General features: G+C 36.5%; 4 protein-coding genes across 4 annotated transcripts; 3 read left to right on the top strand and 1 right to left on the bottom strand.

The window, feature by feature from the left end:
- Positions 1 to 40: 40 nt before the first annotated feature.
- On the top strand, positions 41 to 4,708 carry lab-2 (Long Arms of the Bivalent protein; the record flags this gene model as incomplete). Its single annotated transcript, NM_171189.8, has 4 exons — positions 41 to 171; positions 236 to 505; positions 553 to 709; positions 4,347 to 4,708. The coding sequence occupies 4 exons, from the start codon at positions 41 to 43 to the stop codon at positions 4,527 to 4,529; spliced, it is 741 nt and encodes a 246-aa protein (NP_741221.1). The 3' UTR covers positions 4,530 to 4,708.
- A 5,430-nt stretch (positions 4,709 to 10,138) lies between these two features.
- F56C9.8 (uncharacterized protein) lies at positions 10,139 to 13,745 on the top strand. Its single transcript, NM_066212.5, has 5 exons — positions 10,139 to 10,214; positions 11,260 to 11,346; positions 12,424 to 12,500; positions 12,560 to 12,616; positions 12,899 to 13,745. The coding sequence occupies exons 1-5, from the start codon at positions 10,182 to 10,184 to the stop codon at positions 13,167 to 13,169; spliced, it is 525 nt and encodes a 174-aa protein (NP_498613.2). The 5' UTR covers positions 10,139 to 10,181; the 3' UTR covers positions 13,170 to 13,745.
- Positions 13,746 to 14,670: 925 nt separating this feature from the next.
- nspg-6 (DUF19 domain-containing protein) lies at positions 14,671 to 16,499 on the top strand. Its single transcript, NM_066211.6, has 4 exons — positions 14,671 to 14,858; positions 15,226 to 15,347; positions 15,402 to 15,559; positions 16,192 to 16,499. Exons 1-4 carry the CDS (start codon positions 14,673 to 14,675, stop codon positions 16,437 to 16,439), a joined length of 714 nt encoding a protein of 237 aa, NP_498612.1. The 5' UTR covers positions 14,671 to 14,672; the 3' UTR covers positions 16,440 to 16,499.
- On the bottom strand, positions 16,429 to 18,358 carry F56C9.3 (Cation efflux protein cytoplasmic domain-containing protein). The gene is made up of 6 exons (NM_066210.7): positions 18,277 to 18,358; positions 18,148 to 18,226; positions 17,518 to 18,091; positions 17,371 to 17,473; positions 16,939 to 17,317; positions 16,429 to 16,895 (listed from the first exon to the last, which is right to left on the bottom strand). The coding sequence occupies exons 1-6, from the start codon at positions 18,318 to 18,320 to the stop codon at positions 16,734 to 16,736; spliced, it is 1,341 nt and encodes a 446-aa protein (NP_498611.1). The 5' UTR covers positions 18,321 to 18,358; the 3' UTR covers positions 16,429 to 16,733.
- Between the last annotated feature and the right edge of the window lie 138 nt (positions 18,359 to 18,496).

Raw genomic sequence — 18,496 nt, 5'->3', positions numbered from 1 at the left:
TTTCCTAATTCCAAAAATTAATGACAAATAATTTTTTCTGATGCCACCACATCCCTCAACTACATGGAAAGATTATATGTTAGATAATCTGAAAATCGAAGGAGAGACGCTGAAACGGGCTTCAGAAGAGCAAGTAATCAATACCGTTGTGGATGTTCTCAGAGATATTGGGTAAAACATTTATTTCTTATCTTGTTTTTTCATTTGGAAAAAAACAGTGTATAAGATAATTCAGATTCAACCTTCCAAATCTTAAAATTGTCGTTCAAAAATTTGGATATATGCCCGACGATGATTCTGAAGTAGATCAGAGATACTATGTATGCTTTGAAGTTGATTCGAATAGTTCTGCCGAAATGTTTGAACAACGACACGGAAAAACAAAGAAAATTCATCGAATGAACAAAAAAAGTTCGGAAATGGATCATAAGAAATGGCTTAAATTGAAGCAATACATTGGATTCAATGCTGAAATTATTCAAAAGACGTTGCGTGAAGCAAAAAGGTAAACACAGCGCGGAAAAAAAATTTAATTTCTGTGTATTATTTCAGAATTATGTCGGAACATCCATATCCATCATCAGACGGATTTCGATTGACTTGCAACAGAAACATGATTGTTTTGTACTTTGACGACAAGAAAGAAAGTACTATTAATATTGAACAACTCGCTCGGAATTATAGAAAAGTATTTGATAAGGCTATTGAGGTAATTTATAAATTTATGTTTTCAAACTTTCCCCAATTTTCCGGGTATTGGTCCCGGTCTCGAAGCGACCAATCTTTTTTGATACTTACTTTGATACTTTGATGTCCGTTGGGTTCAAGTTGCGAGGCAACTGCGGACAAACTCTTTCCATTTTTCACGGTCGGTGCGTGCGATGGACAGCCATGGGACCTTCGGTGTGAGCATTCCTAGTCTTCTTCTCCCAACGACGACTTGTCCCGACATGGCGGAATTATGGTGGAATTTTGCGTATTCTTCGTCGATGTCCTTTGCCCATCTTTTCTTCTGTCCTCCAACGGCCCGTTTCCAATTTTTGTTGTGGCTCGGGTCCCATTCCGTGCAGATTTTTGTCCATCGGTTTGGATCTCTCCGTAGAATGTGTCCTGTAAATCTTGATTGTTTTGCAAGGAGGTAACGATCCAAGTTGAAGTTCCAGCCTCGAATTTCTGCAGCGTCGATGAGACCGGAGACAGTTCTTTTGAGTCTCAGCGTGGATCCAGCATTACAAGTCCAAGTTTCACTAGCATACAGGAGAGCTGGTAGCACATTTTGCTTGAAGAGGATTATTCTTTCCTTGTTTGGCATGATTCTCAAGACTTCTTTGATTCCAACCAGAGCACCCCAACCAGCTCTTATTCGCCTCGAGATTTCTTCGTCAATTGAGCCAGATATGTCGATCCAGCGCCCCAGATAGCGACAACCTGGCACGGGAATGATGGGGGATCCGTTGAAAAGGACGTCTTGGCTCCGGCAAAACTTGTTCTTCAGAAGAACAGTCTTTGACTGATTGATCTTGAGTCCGTAATTTGAGCTTATTCGGTCCAAAATTTCCAGTCGTTCTTGAACTTCTCCCGGTGTGGAGCATATCAGGACTACATCATCCGCAAATTCCAGTCTTCTTATGTGTCTACCTTCCACATTGATGCCAACTCCCGCGAACTCGTTGTCGCAATCCGTCAGAATAGCTTGGAGAGCAGCACTGAAAAGAGCTGGGGAAGCTGAGTCTCCTTGACGAACCCCGGTGCAGAGGTTGACTTTGAGCTTCTTATCGTGCACTGTGATCTCGGCTTGTCCTCCATCCATCATTTCCTGAATCATCTTGCGCATGGCGGGATCGGCTCCTGCTTTCTCGAGGCTGGAAACCACAGCCGAGTGTCCGATTTTGTCGAAAGCCGTCTGGTAGTCGATGAAAAGAAGAAGGAGTGGGAGCTGGAATTCGTTGCACTTTTCGATGAGCATGGTGAGGCTTTGAATGTTGTCAGCACAGCATCTCCCTTTCCTAAAGCCGTTTTGACTTTCGTCCAGGTAGCTCTCCAAGGTTGGTGTCAGCCTTCTGGTCAGAATGCTCGAGAACATTTTGCTCAGGATTGGGAGGAGCGAGATTGGTCGGAAGTCTTTGATCTTAGTGGCTTTAGCCTTTTTCGGGATCAGCTTGACATCCGATATTTTCCAAAGATCAGGGACCTTGTTGTGTTGGAGGATGTTGTTGAACAGAGCAGTTACTGAGTCCACTACAGTGTCGCCTCCATTTTTGAGCATCGCCGCATCCACATTATCGAGACCTGGAGCAGATTTGGTCTTGAGTTTTCTGATCTCCAGACGTACTTCGCTCTTGAGAATGGCTGGGATGGGATCAAGACTCGGAGGATTAGGATTTGTGGTTGACGTGGAGAGCTCGTGGGAGCCTCGTATAGTGCCTTGAAGTGAGATTCGACGATTTTTCGGATTTCGATGCGGTTGGCCGTGAGAGATCCGTCAGGCCTTTCGAGATATTGCAAGGGGATTTCGGCAGGGATGGATTTCTTCAAGATTTTTGAAGATATTTTCTTCCGGCAAGCTTCAAGAATCGAGTCGTACTTTTGAGTGAGATATTCCGTTATCGATTTCCTTGCTTCTTGAGACAGTTTACGGAGCTTGGCAGTATCTGGAGCGGAGGATTCAAGGACTGATCTCCTTTCTTGCAGAATCATGTTAGTCCTTTGGCTGAATTTTTGCGGTTTATGGGCGGGAAGCGGAACCAATCCTTGTCGGAGAGTCTTGACGAAGGAGTCGTACGAACCGAAGGTTGCGTGATTACTCAGATCTTTGATGGCGTCTTCGTAGAGAGTACAGTCTCTCTCCTTACCAGTGGATGGCAGTCTCCTTGACTTGAAGGCGTGGTCGCGTTCGGATTTTACTGAAATAGCCCATCTCGAACGGATAAGACGGTGATCACTGAGATTGTGGAGATTGGAGAATGTGCTGACATCCTTCACGAGATCGATCCTGGATGAGATGAAGAAGTCGATTTCCGTCCTCCCAACAGCCTTCTTTCCTGCAAATGTCCACCTTTTCGCGAGTCTTTTAGGGAATCTTGAGTTCAGCTGGAAGAGACGAGTGGATGCAAGGAAATTGAAGAAGAAGTCTCCGTGGTTGTTGGAATTTCCGAAGACGTTCCCGCAGATCCAGGGAGCCAGTTCATCGTTGGTAGAGCATGAGGTGGCGGCGTTGAAGTCTCCTCCGAGAACGATTGGTCCTTTGAAAGATTTCCTGAGTTGGAAGTATTCAGCCCGGAGTCTCTCGAAGAAGCGCTTTGCGTCGTTTTCGGACCGACTTTTGCAAACTGGAGCATAGACATTGAGAACCATGATCTTGACTTTTCTGAATTCCAGTTCAAGAGAAGCAATGCCTCCGCCAATCCACGAGACGTTGATGACTTCTAGTTCATGGCATTTCTTTACGAAAAAGCCCAGTCCCAAGTCTTTGTTGTTGGTTTTTAGAGCAGTTGGTATTCAGGTTGATCGATGGAAGGCATGGAGAAGAAGCGCGTCTCTTGGAGATTGACGACGTGTCATGTGGAATTTTTGAGGTATTCAACCCCTGATGCGAGTCTAGGACCGAGCAGAGATTGGGTGTTCCATGTGCCAAGGTGGAATTCGCTCTTCTTTAATTCCGATCTGGTGGTCTTTCGTAGTTGGCCCCCGGCAGTCCTCAAGGGCGAAGACCGTGGCCCTAGTGAACTTGATTGCCGGGTTGTAGATCCATCGGTTTTTTCTTTGGTTTTTGAGTTTTTAGTAATTTTTGGTGTCCTACTGGGCTGACTTACTAGGCCAAGCCAGATTGCCGGAGCACGGACGTCGCCAAGACCTGGGGGAGGCCGTCAAGAACGGGAGCATTGGACGCTGCTACCGATCAGGACGTATGGCAGTTTGGGTCGTTTAGCCTACTTCTCTCCTACCTGGTGACCAACTCCAGGCACAAGCGAGCTTGGGGGAGAGAAATGTTTCCACCTTTTCGCCGCTTTGAGGCACTACCCATGAAAAGGCTATTGAGGTAATTTATAAATTTATGTTTTCAAACTTTCCCCAATTTTCCGGGTATTGGTCCCGGTCTCGAAGCGACCAATCTTTTTTGAATTAAGGGCAGTGCGCCTTTAAGCAGTACTGTAGTTTCTAACTCCTTGTTGTTACGGGGTTTTCTTCGATTTTTGATAAGTTTTCATCATTTTTATTTTTCAAAAAATTTTCTCCAGTTTCTGAGAGAAACCGGAGAAAAATTAAGAAAAGTCCGCAACACAATTTAACATAGGAATGTTTTTACTCTCAAATCAACAATTTCATTATTAAAATTAAATTTTCAGTCCTTGTCCGAGCAAGCACGTAATACCATCAATCGTCTTATCCTCATGGAACCGAACACACAGAAACGTGGAATTTCTGATGAAACAGTGTCAAATGCGTCTCCGCCAGAGAAATCTCCACGCCTTGTGAATTCACCAATGCCCGCTATGAATCAACTTCTTTCTCCGATTCTTCCAAATTGAGCTATTTTCTACTCGATAATAATTATGGTATTTTCCACTGTGAAATTTTGTATTTAGGAAAAGTTCTTCCAATTTTTCAAGAAAAATCGTTTTATTGCATGATCTCTAACTCTATTGATTTACGGTCTCATCATTTGTTGTAAAATTCAGTTCCAGTCCCAATAAATTTTCATATTTTTGCCTACCTTGGAAGTTTTTCTAAATTTCCCGTTTTTTCTTCTCATCACAAACATTCGTGATGACTCAGGTTTTCTTTCATTGCTCGCTTCAAAAGAAGAGAAGTGGGGGAAAGTTGGAGCTATGACTCAACCGTATACCATTTCCCGCTTTTTTTCATATTTAGTACATGGTGCATGCTATTTCATTGTGAGAAAACTTTCTTAACCCCGAGTTTGGAACAGGTCAAAAAAGTGAGTCAGAATGTATTATCTAAAAGGAATGTTGTTTTTGAGCCTGCAATACCCAGACGCGACATTTTACCAAAAAACTACGGTACTGGATCTTGACACGTCACGTTTTTGTTAAATAAAAAAGTGCGCCTTTAAAAAGAACGATGAAACGAAACTTTGAAACTACAGTGACTCATTAAAGGCGCAAGCATTGTCGCAGTTGGGAAACATTTCTCGTTTCGAGACCAAGTACCGTAATTTTACAGCTTGATGAACATTTCGAATGCTAAATGCAAAAAGAAGCATGCCGAAAAACGTCGTTTAAGGATCGATTGCTAAATTTTGGCAGTACATTTTTCTTGTGACCACTCATTTCCATTTCAATTTTCAACAATATTATTTGAAACGCCACCAACTTGCAAAATAGGCTCCGTCCGTAAATTGGTTTAAGTTAATATTAAGATAAATACTAAACACACTGTATCAACAATCATGAATGAAATGTGTTACTTTAAACTTTCAAATATTGCATTCATAAACGTTATTTTTCTTGTTCCATGAAAAAGTTGATAACCACGTAAGCAAATAAATAGAACTACATCAATATGATTCAACAATTTTCAAACTATTTCTATTTGTACAATATTTCATATCCATATGCTGATATGACAACGAATCTTTCTTTTTTTTTGCGCAAAATCATTTCGGTGACAGTCAATTGGATGCAAAATTCGAAAACACTTCACCTGCTTCACAAAATGATTTCTCTGAAAATAGAAAAAAATTCATTTACAAAATAATAATCATAATTTCTTCCAAAATGAGAAGCCATGCTCATTCCCTTCTGCCAGAATTTTAGACTATTCCACTTTTAAGAAATTAAAGGTACAATCTATTTTGAGCAGTCCAACATGCATTCAATGAACAATTTTGAAAGATTATGATACCAAAACTTGGATACTTTGACAAAAAGATCCTTGTTGCAAAAAGTGGGCATTTTTCCAACACATCAATATAATCATAGTATGTATAATGATAATCTTCAAATTTTAAATATAGTCAATTAAATTCCTCTCCAAAAAAATTGCACCTCAACTCTTCCCCCCCCCCCCGTAATTTGTTGATGACAAAAACTATTATCTGATTGATCGGCCGATGAGAGCAGTTTTATCGGTTTGCTACTGTGCCCCGTGCCGGTCGTAAATCTATATCAATGAATTTGCGATGACGAAAAGCAATAAAATACATTTTTCCATTTTATTTTGCTTACCAACGACGAATCGAATTGATATTATTTAAAAGTTTGGATTGTGCTCTATTGGAAACTTGATAAATATATCCAAGGTACAAGGTGTCGACCGGTGTCTTAATCAGTAATAAACAAGAAAAATTTAATATGAAAATTCCATGAATTTTTCAAAAAACTACGTTTACCTCGATGTTATTCCTTGTATCCCAACAAAATGTTGAGCTCCACCCATTTTCTTATCACTCTCTGTCTCTTCAAATGGCTCAATGTAATCAATCGTACCTCTTCCCGCCATGCTCTGTTTGCTAATTATCAACTTATCATCACACCCTCCCGACATAAAAAATATATTGTTTTTTGTATAGATTTATATAAAATCTTATTTCAAAATTAAAGTAATCTACCAATTTTTTCGATTGAAAGTTGATATTATCAATATTTTTTGACATAGATAGAAAATGTTGCCAAATTTTTTGTGAACTTTTACAATTTCCAAAGTTTGCCAACCTTTTTTTGTTGATGTATCTCTAAAATTATGCTCTTTCAATTGGTACTTGCTTTTTTATTTTTACACGGAAGACATAATTTCCAAAAAAAGCCAAGGAGGAGCGAAATGATGCTCGGTTTTGCTCATGTGGAGAAAATTGAAACTTTTCTGAACCGACTCCGTGACAACTAAATTTTTTTAGAGTGATCCCCATTAAGATTTTGCACCCGTGCCTATAGGTATACCTATAACATTTTTCCAGAGAGTAGGACATTCATAATGAATGTTTATTGCTTTCAAGGATCCTGCCTCGTGAGCACAGTTATTTTGTTCTCGTTTGAACTTTCAACCCACTTATTGGAATGATAAATTTAATAATATACAGAGTGAAAACAGTAGGGTAGGCAATAAGCAGGCAGGCACATTAGCCTGAAAATATGTCTGCCTACAATGGAAAGCCTTACGGATAGAGCAACTACCACTGATAAGTCTGATATCTAGGTGAAATTTCATAGAAACTGTCTTCCAACATCTTACCGAAACCTTTTTTTGTGGAGAAATTCGTTGTCTTCTCGAAATTTACATAATTTTTGGCGCCGTATGCCAATATTTTTCCGATATATTTGTTTATTTGTCTTTCTTTTTTTCACATTTTCCCATTTTATTTTTTCTCGTCTCTCCTCCATCCAGTTTTCTTTATTTGTTTCACATGACCTGGTTGACCGAGAAAATCAATGTTTCAAGAATGAGGGAAAATCTGTTATCAAACAGTGTGTTACTCTAGCACCAAACGAAATTTTGCCGTAAAATGTGTATATTTACATGGAAAAGTCTCAAGGTCTGGTCTACATGAGAGTATATTTACAATTGAGCAAGTGAAGAGAAGAAGCTTTCGTTTTGTTTGTCTATGTGTTCGGGAGAAAGAGAAAGGTTAGAAAGGTTAGACCTTTTTCTCTAAATAAATTGTGCTCTTTCAGTTGGTACTTGCTTTTTTATTTTTACACGGAAGACATAATTTCCAAATGTAGTTCAAAGTTAACAACGTTGTAATTTAAATAAATAATAGGAGAAGTAACCTATCAATATTTTAAAATTTTTTGACAAAAAATATTTTTTGTCAAAAATTCATAAGAGACTATTCGAAAAAAAATTCCAGATATACTTTATGGCTATTCAATTTTTAACATCCTAAACTATTTCAAGATTTTTTCAATTTACCGCAACTTGACCGAAAAATTTCAAAAATCTATATTTAAATTTACGATTGCCAAAACTGTTTTGACTATACAATTTTGGCAATTACTATATTTGTTTCAAAAACACTTGTTAGTGAGAATATGATTTAAACAATTTTATAAATTTGGCAACTGAGAAAACTTGGATGGCCAAATTTTTGCCCGATATACCTGATTTTTTTCTAGGCACTTTGAGAGTTTAAGAAAGCATTACTTTTATTTCATTGAATGGGCTCAGTGTAGTGTGAAAATATGTCTGAATTGGGTATTTCGCAGATGCGAACTTCATGATAACTTTTATGACATCTAGACTGAAAATAGAGAGAAATTGTCTATTTCTAGAACACATTCAATTTATAAAATACTAAAATTAGCTATATCAGAATGAACCGCTTTAGCAGGCTCAAAATAGAAGTGGTCGCTTCTAAATTAAAAAGTGATTACGATAAGGCTACTGATAAAAAGACGGTCATTTCTCTGAAATTTACCATTTTGAGCAATTAGCTCTCAAATATAATTTTGAGTTTTCTAAATTTCACCTTCACAAAGTTTGAATTCCACAATTGCCTATAGTTAAACAGGTACTCCGCATTTACGGATGAATCATTCAACATATTTTTTACTTATATTTAAACCTTTCAAAAGTTTTGAAGTGACTCATTTGCTTTTCCACAACCAACACTGTTCGAATGGAACTTGTATAATAATTTAGGCGTTAGCTAGTAACTAATAGTAAGACTTTCACACTGCCATAAAAATTCCTTCCTGCTCGCCTACATGACAAATATAGCTTTTTTTGAATTTTACTAAGTATGCCGTTAAGAAAAATTAAACTCGAGTCCAGTAAATTTATGCCTATCTACTAGGTGCATAGTAGACAAATAGGCATACATTTTTTTGCCTACGTGGAAGGCTTATCTTTAACAATACCAAAAAGTTGTGATTAACTAAAAAACCACTCCTTAAAACTCAAATATTTTTGCATCGAACTGTGTCATCAAAAACCGAAGAAAAAATAAGAATTGTAACCCAATGCCAACAAACACATACATATGACAATACCACTCAGCACGTGCTTTTCTCTTTTTTTGAAAAATCTGTAACTTTTCTGTTGGTACATCCTCTAGACCATATTATCTTATAGAATTTTTTAAAATTAATAATGACTTTTTAAGTAAGTGTTCACTTTTTTATCTAAATATTTAAAGCTCTATATTTTGGAGCCATTCACAAACAAAAGTCATTAGAGCGTGACTACATCTTATGAACAGGTTTTAATGAAATTGTTTGAAAGAGCACTAAAGTACTTGAACCTTTGAAGAAAGCCTGTTTGTTTTAGTGCTCAACATAGTGGAATTGATCATGGAAGATTGACGATTTAGGCAATTTCCCTTGAAATATTTTTTGTCGTTTTAATTTTCTTTTTTTTTCATCTCCACTATTTCTTATCACTGTGCAGTCTTACCTCACATTATTGCCAGCTTTTCTTCATTTTCACACTTTCATGGCCGCATAGATAGGTCTTTGCATTTTGCATTTTGGCAAGAATTATTTGTTTCGTATGCTTTTTTTTTAAGGTTTTGAGAAGAAATTATTGAATAGTTCAGAGACTAAATAAATATATCAAAACTGCGTTGGGTTCAATCGGGTAACAATAATTACAACAATGTTCTCCCATAAGTGTAATACTTCTACAGTAATACCTGCCATGTGTACTCTACTTGGAAAACAATATTCCAGATTCAAGGAACCTATACTTTTCCATGTATATCTCATTTCAAAAAATGTTTTAGCATTAAAATGCCTGACTGTACTAACTGTAATAAACTAGAATTTAGAAAAAGGCAATAGGCAGGTAGGCCAACACGTAGACATGAGGACGTGCCTGCAAGTAAAAAATCACCGGGTTGTGTAGACATGTATTTTTCAACACAAAAAATTCATTTTCGCAGGCACAAAATAATTTAAACCCAAAAGGTTAGCGGAGAATTCGCGGTTCTTGTACCAGCTGTTCTTCCCAAAACAAAACAGGTGCAACTGTAGTTCTCTTCCAAATTGTTCTCCTCTCACCTTCATTCTTCCCATGTTTTGTTGATTTCTTATGTGCCTTCGAAACTTCAGTGTTGACTCAGTCAATCCTTCACTCTTTTTCTTTTTCATCTCTTTTTCACTCTCCTTTCCCAACCGACTTCTTTTCCGCTCCCGCACCGCAAGGAGGTATAGGACGTCGTTTTAATTATTATCATTGAAGAGCAAGAGCAAAAACTGTGACTCAACTTTTCATTCATCATCATGTCGTACAATCACAATCAGTACAATTATCAGGTTTGCTTTTTTCTTCATATTCAAGTGCAAATCCCATCTCTTTTGAGGTTACTGTAGTAACCTGCAGTCTCAGAAAGTATAAACTCATTATTTATTTGACACCTGGTAGTTTTTCGAATTGTTGTAATTAAACATTTTCTGCTGACAAACCAATATATTCTTCCATTTTTGGATAGTTATCGTAGACTACAAATTATAATCGGCAACTTTTTGATTCCAAAAATAATGAAATTTCATAAAAGCAAAGTGAAATTATACATATGGGGGAGTAGAAATTATTATTGTAGACAGAGAGAAAGTATCCTACATATTATTTCTGAAATAAAAAAAGTTCCAAGTTAGTTTTAATTTCTAAAATTCAATTTCCGTAAACAAGACTCAAAATTATTAAGAAATTTCAACGAATTAATATTTCCGATGTTTGATTTCAAAGTTCTTATCACTTTTGGTGACTGGAAATGTTTTTTTGAAGAAATATTTGTCAAAAAAATATTTTTAACAGAAAAACTCAAAAAATATTTTTCACTTTCTGAAAACTCAAAACTAAAATAGAAAATAATGAAATCCTATCCTCATTGAATTTTGGGTGGTAGGTCCCTCCTATTTGGGTCAAGGTGTCCAAACATTGGACCTTCTGACTTTCAATTCCTTTCTTTCTTGACTTATTCCCCAATGGGTTATGTTCCTGCGTACACTTTTGATGAACCATTTGCTGGAAATGGACCACAGGTCTGAATAAAAAATTTAATTTGTTTGTAGGTGTTTAGAGTTTTCCACCTTTTGCTCTCAAAATACTAGTCAAAGAAATAGTAAATAAATAAATTTAAATTAAATTTGAGTTGATTCTCCGAATTTTTTTAAGTTGGGCGACTGTATTACATCACTTTCTCTTCCATTTCAAAACATTAGTGATAGTTTTAGCCCGCATAAGAGAATCATACAGTTCGAACAACAGCTTGCACCATAAGTGTAAATACATTTTAAAAATATAACTTTAAAAACTTCTTCATCTATGCTCATTTTTTCATATTTTAATGAATTTCAGATCGCTGTGGTCTTTGCAATTGTCATTGGAGGTGTTCTGCTTCTCGCCGCTTTCATTTATGTAATCTACGCTGCCGTAGTGAGATCAGTGAGTCTTTATTAAATTATAATTTCAAAGATAATTTGAGAACTCCTGGAATTCTGTTAAGTGCTCCTCATTGCTTGAAATTATAGAAACTGTCATTTCAAATTGAAAAGGTTCTGCTGTCACTGTATGTCGTCCAACCAAAATAAGAGTGAACTATATAGAACTATAGTATGAAATGTTTTGGGCATGTGATTATATTTGTATACATCTCTCGACAGATGTAAAAATATCAATTTTTGAGAGATGACTCAAATGGTTTCAAATATTGAGGAAAGATAGAGTGAAAGACCTCAGCGGTTGGCTCATTTCTCACGTGGTTGCCAAGTTGAGAAAACTTGGCCACTGATCAAGCTCAAAGATCAAGCTTTCTCATTCTGTGGATTTTCCAAATTCAATGATTATGGTTTTCAATCATTCCAGCTTTACACTGAATTCTTGAAATTTAAATGTTGAAGGTTAGGTCTGCAAAATTATTTATAGGTTGATTTCAAATATCGTTTTTTTTTCTGTTTTTGATTACTGTATAAAATAAGCATAGGCTCTTTTATAAGCTAAAGCCTGACACTCGGAAAATCCCGTAAACCTGGAAACCTCAATTCATTTTCTTCCATTAATCAATAGTATTGTACAGTCTGCATAGACATTACGATTCTTTTTCTCCAAATTTTGCTTTTGTATGTTTTCTCTCACTCTCATTCTCTTCACAAAGATGGACGGCTCGAAGAATTTTGGTATGCGCTTTGCCTATTTGTTGCGGAGGAGAAAAGAGAGAGGAATCATTCATATGTACATGCAATGTTTGTATTTGCATGTGAATGAAATACAGAGAGAGATGAACAAAATCAAGAGAGAATTAGAGAAAGAAAGAAAGAAACAGAAGCATTTGACAAATAAAAGAACGGATGGGACAGAAGGAGGTCAGCGGCTCAGGTGGAATATGACAGAACTTGCAATATTTATATGACTTTTGAAAGTTCTTTTGTGAAGGGAAATGAAAAATAATTGCAAAAAATTGAATTTCACAGCGAATCAAAAAGTCATTTTAAGATACACATGTTTAAAACCTTCCTCTTTTAGATGAGAAGTGATGATAAACAAAGGCTTCATTCTGGGAGGAATTCTGCGCAATGGAATCAACCACAACAACAATACAGGTAAAATAAACCTAACAGTTTTTTAATTGGAAGGGCAATTTCGATCAAATGTATTTCAGAGAGCAACAGCCAGCTTCTGACTTCCCTTATAATCCAGCTCCAACACAGAACTATGAGTAAGTACTACATTTGTCAGAGGGTTTCAAAAAAGTTATGAATGCAAATGGGGATTTTTTTTAATGTTACAAGAACCAATTTTTGTAAAGTTCAATTTAAAATTCTAACTTGAATGAAGAATAACCGATTGAAAATTTTGCTTTATCAGAGTCAGAATAGACGACAGATATCCAATTTCAAATGCATCTAGTTTTATAGCTTGCTGATGAAAGAAGAATATAATTTTCAAAAAATGACTGAAAAATTTTTCAATTCAATTCTTCAAAAATGAGTTTTTGCAGCTACAATGCTCCAATCCGTACACCAGTGAATCCAACGTCATTCACTCCAGTTCCATCCGTAACTCAATACAGTACTCAACCACAACAATATTCAAATGTTCCATTGGTGACTCCAACTACTCAACAATATATTCAAAATCAATCAATTCCACAATATGCTCCAGATGTAATTTATACTCAAGGACCAACTGGATATATTCAACAGCAGCCAATTGAATATAATGTTCAACGACAATCTCCTGGAGCAAACTTTGTGCAATCTTCTGTCTAAGACATTGTAGTGTTTTCTATTTTTCTTTGATACTTTTCAAATTCATCAAACAAACATATGAGTACAATTGTAAAAAAAGGTTGTGAAAGAATTACCTTTTTCTTCTTTCATTAACCTAGGTCATTTAATTTTTAAATGTGAAATTTGCCTATGGGACGCAGTTACATATGCAAATCAGGATTTTTATTACTGAAAAATTATTCTCCCCATACCCCCTATCATGCCATAGTTTAACACGTCTTATCTCTATTTTCACACATTTTTCTATATTTTGACAATTTTATGACTATATATCAGCACCGACCCTTTTTCTAAAATTTCCCACAAAAAAAAAATTTAAAAAGTAGGGGTTTTGTACCAAAACCTTTACTCCAAAAAAATTATAGAACACAACAAAAGAATTCTACGCATAATTTATTTTCTACCCTAAAAAATGTTCCCCTCTCCAATTTTCAAATGTTGTGATACTTTTCATGCTCATTGTGCACTATTTTTTTCACTTTTTGTTTTCAATTCAATTATCCCGTAAATCTCATGTACTTATGAAATTCTTGAAAATAAATACTTTAAAATACTATGAAAATCGTAGGGATCACATTGCAAACTTGTGAAGCTCGATAACAAGTATTTTGAATAAAGGCAGTTACAGTATAGAGGTACTACCGGGTAAAATTACTACAGTGGTACGGTGGCAGAATGGAAGCAGTTCAAATCAATATAATTCACATGAAACAGTTGAAGATAGCGCCATATTATTTTTCGTTTTCGACAATTATTTCAGAAACTTATCTGGATGATCTTCTTTTAAATTAAAGTTATATGTGTTTACGCAATTTTTCAGAAAATACGAAAAGATGCATTTCTTTTTTCTCACGAATTTAAAGTCTCAAAACAGTCCACAATGCACGCTGGCGATCAGGATTGAACGACGGGCATGGCGTCCTACAGTGGTTTCAATTAATTTAATATAAAATCAGATATTTTACATTTTGGGAAGCTTCCTTCTTTAACCTATTGATTGTTAAAGCATCACATCACGAAGAACTAATAAATGCCTTCAAACGTAGCTTTTTAAGTGCCGCTTTCGAGTGAAAATGTGGCAGGTTATCATATCGTTATCATTTCACACAGCCGCACCTCTTTTCACTGCCTGCTCGTCCGAATTCCACATCATCTCTTATTGGTTTCACACGGTTATTAAACTGAACTTTTTATTTTTTTTTTAATTTTTCCTGGTTTTTTCTTTCATTTAAACTTTCAGCTGTAAACTTGAGATTAGGTGTCGATTAATATTAATTTAATTACTATCTTATCAGTTTTTATTGTAATAAGCTGAAAGGTTGTTAGCCATCAAGTTTTCAGATAGATATACTCATTCAATTCAACCATTACTCGTGGCAAAAAAAGGCATTTATTTTCTAGTATTACCACTTTAAAAATCACAGTTTTTTATCTTTACTACTGGATATATACATAGATGATAGAGATTAAAAATTTCCAGCTATGCTTCTCCGCTTCATTATCGGACTTTCGTCCGTACTCTTAGTCACTGGACTCTTTAATCCACTTCTTCCAACTCTTGGAGATTACTTGCTCACGGATCAACAAGTTCAAAAGTATTTCTCAGTTGCTGGACCAAGTAATTTGGCAATTGGAACGTGTAATAGTGTACCATTTGCATCTGCTCAGGTTAGTTTAAGGAAGAAGCTCGACTCGAGCCAGTGAGAAAGTGAGAAGTTTTAGATTCTAGAAATTTCAAAATTTGTACAGCAGAACAGTTCTAAAAAATTTCGATCGCTTTTGGTAAAATGTGTTGGACTCTGTGTAACAAATAATGGAATTTTGCAATGAAAAGAAATAAAACAGAAAGCAAAAATGTTTGTGTAATGCCAGTTTGAAGATATGCAATTTAGCAAGTTTTGGAAGCTACTTGGTCTGCTGAGCATGATCCTACACCTAGAGTCTCGCATGAGAAAAGATACAGGGAGTAAGAAATTGTCATTTTCTGACTATAAATATCAAAACGTAGCAAAAGGAAATTTTTTTACCATTTAAGGCTGGATTTGCTTCTTCCGTTGGTCTTGCTCCAACAACTACTTGGCGTGAAGCCAACATTCTCACCAATGCGACAATCGGAATGATTGATCAAGGAATGGATCAATTGGCTGCGGTTTGTCAGTTAGTTTTCATCAAATAATTATCAGTCACATTTCAAACCAAATCAATTTTCAGAGCTCGTCAGCAATTCGTTCAAACTCTTGGTGCCGCCTATGATACTTGTACAGATCGTTTCTATTTGATTTCATTGGGTAACACTGATTGGTGGAATGTTATGCAATACACTCATTTGATGAAACATTTGGAATTTATTTGTAGTACTGGATTTGATGGTAAGACACTCCAAAATAGCTAATTATTTCCAGAAGGTGAATTTAAAATTTTCCATACTGTAGAAAAATGAAATGTGAAACATCATTAACTTTAAACCCCACATTTAAGATCAATTTTATGATTGAGATCGTGGCGAGACCCCTCAAAAAGAGAGTTTGTACATTTAAAATGAAAATTCACATTTCCAAGAAGTTGTAACATACTACCGTAACCTTTCGTAAAAGTTATTGTGAGCAGAATAATTCGACTTGCGATATCGAGACGCAATCGCGCTCCTCCCCTAAACGTTGGGTCTCGTTAGGCATTGGGCAATATTGGCGGTAAAACCGTAAGTTCAAATACTTTCAATAATTTTAGCCGATGTTAAACTTCAAATGCATTTCTTAAACATCATTCAAACATGAAAATAATTAAAAAACCGGGGCAAAAACCGATGGAATTTACGGTATCGCCGCCAATTCCTAACGAGACCCAACTCCTGGGGGCGGGGCGTTTCGAACTCAACAGATGAATTTTTCTGAGTCCCCATAATAGTCATTTCGTAAATTGAAAACAGATATCGAAGCCTTCTGGGACAGAAATACAAACATACACAAAGTTTTGGAATTTCCAATTATTGTATTTCTTCCAGTATACCAGAGCAATATTGACTGCATTCGTAAAGGAGAAACCACCGACGGAAACCAATATCGTGCATGTTTCTACAAATTCAATGCCACCGTAAACGCCAATCCAAATAATTTCTGTGGAGCCACCGAGACATTCATCGGATGCATCAAAGATTTCTTCGATACCGAGTGCAATTTGTATGTTGGATGGATGCAATGCGAGTTGGAGAGAATCGGATTTGCTTATGATTGCTATGGACTTTCTTGCTAGAATTCATTTTTTGATTCTTAATTTTAATTGTCTACTCTTTAAAAATGAAGATTTTAATCGAACCGATTGATCTGTGAGACATGGATAGTAGAAGTGAAAGGTAAAACATATAATGGTGGTCATTCTGAATATAATTAGAATCATTCTTCAAGATTTCAAAACTTCTAAAAAATTCGGAATGATTAAAATGGGAGACTCGGATTGGTGGGGGATCTTTGAAAAATAAAATATTTGCGGGCAGTAAAGTAAGATATTAATTCAAAATACATTGTAAACTATCAAGTGAAAGGATTCTTAAACGGCCTTGTGCTCGTCATGTGGGTGATGCTCAAATTCGTAGTCACAATGAACAAAGGCTCTCTCGATTTCCGGAAGCGATTCGATTCCTGTTTGAAGGCTTTCGGCTATGTCGTGGGTCACTTTGAGGCTCATGTTTTGGTCAAGAACGATGTGAACCTGAAATTATTTTATATTTGAAGATTATATTTTCGTTTGTTACCTCGACAAGAAATTTGGTTCCATAGTGATATACATAAACGGTGTCAATATGTGTAATCCGTGGATCATGCTCGATACACTGATGAACAATCCGATTGATCAACTCTGGATGAGCTGACTTTCCACTGAGCATGACGAAATGCGCGTATCCGGTTCGGATCCACGTGTAGAGGATGTATACAGATACAAGTATGGCGCCAGCAGGATCCAAATAATATAAATCGAACTGCTTTTCAAAAACCACGGCTCCTGATTTCTCGTCACCGTCTTTCACAGTATAATAAAAAGCGAGCCATGCACATGCCAGAGCCATTGAATTTGAAATGCAATCATTACGATGATCCAGAGAGAGAACTTTGATAGAAGAATTGGATTTGTATCTGAAAAGAATAGTTTGATAATATGTTTTTAGGAAATCAGAAATTCTACATACTTCTGACAAATAATGAAAAGAGTTAGCTTTACGGCAATCGTTGATCCCATGATTGCAATAGTTGGCCAGCTCACATTAATTGGGTCTTTGATACCATAGACTGCTGAAATAAGTCGTTAACGAATTTAAACGCTGAAAGATTCGCACCTGCGTCATGGATTCTTCTCACTGAGGAGATAATAAGCTGTACACTTGCCATTCCCATGATAACACTGATAAGAATCAGTGAAAGCGGCTCCACGCGAGTTCTCCCGCGTGGATATTGATACGGATCACGTTTTCGAATCATTCGTGAAGAAATTGAAAGAACTGCTCCAGAAGTGAGATCCACGACAGAATCAACCATTGATGAAATAATGGACATCGAACCTGAGAGGTAGGATGCAAAGATTTTAGCCAACATGAGAACTAAATTGACAAAAAGAGTGATGTGGGCAAGACGAGCTGCTGCTTTTGTAAGCTTTATCTCTTCATTCTGAGCTTCTTCATGACGAACCATGAGGGAATCCTTTGAATGAATTGATACTGTAGACGCTTTTAGAGAGCTCAAATGATCATGCTCATTAACTTCCGAAAACTCCGACTCGTTCGATTTGAGACTTTGATGCCGTATTTTAGTCCGTCGAGTTGCCTCTATCTGCTCACTATCCTGTTTGAAATGGTCCAGTATCTCATTTTGCTTCTTATAGTATTCTGTGAGCTGCTTCTTCGCAGCTTGAGCCTGAATATTAGTAATTTTAGAAACACTGTTTTTTTAATGTTATTCTAGGATCTTACCCTTTTGACTAGTTTCTCTTCGTCTGACGTGGTATTGTCCGTGGTATTGTCCGTGGAACTTGAACTTGAATTGCTCGCGCTGTAAATTGGAAATGCAATTTTCAAACTTTAGAATTTGCAGATAAATACCTGACTTCGGGATTTTTATGTTCTGTTTGGCTGGAATCAGACATTTGTAGAATGAGGTCACCTGCGTATTCGAACCTGAAAACTGCAATCGATAAAAAGGATTTTCGAGTAAACAAAGATGAAAATGAGAATGGGCGGAACTATAAATAATCACATAGAGCACAGCAACAACTGATTTTTGAAAACTATTAGAATAAATTAAGCAATTCGAAAAGTACAA

The sequence above is a fragment of the Caenorhabditis elegans genome, chromosome III, assembly GCF_000002985.6.
Source record: "Caenorhabditis elegans chromosome III".
Taxonomy (NCBI): Eukaryota; Metazoa; Nematoda; class Chromadorea; order Rhabditida; family Rhabditidae; genus Caenorhabditis; species Caenorhabditis elegans.
Note: the sequence above shows the minus strand (reverse complement) of the source record. Positions and strands in the feature narration are given on the sequence as shown.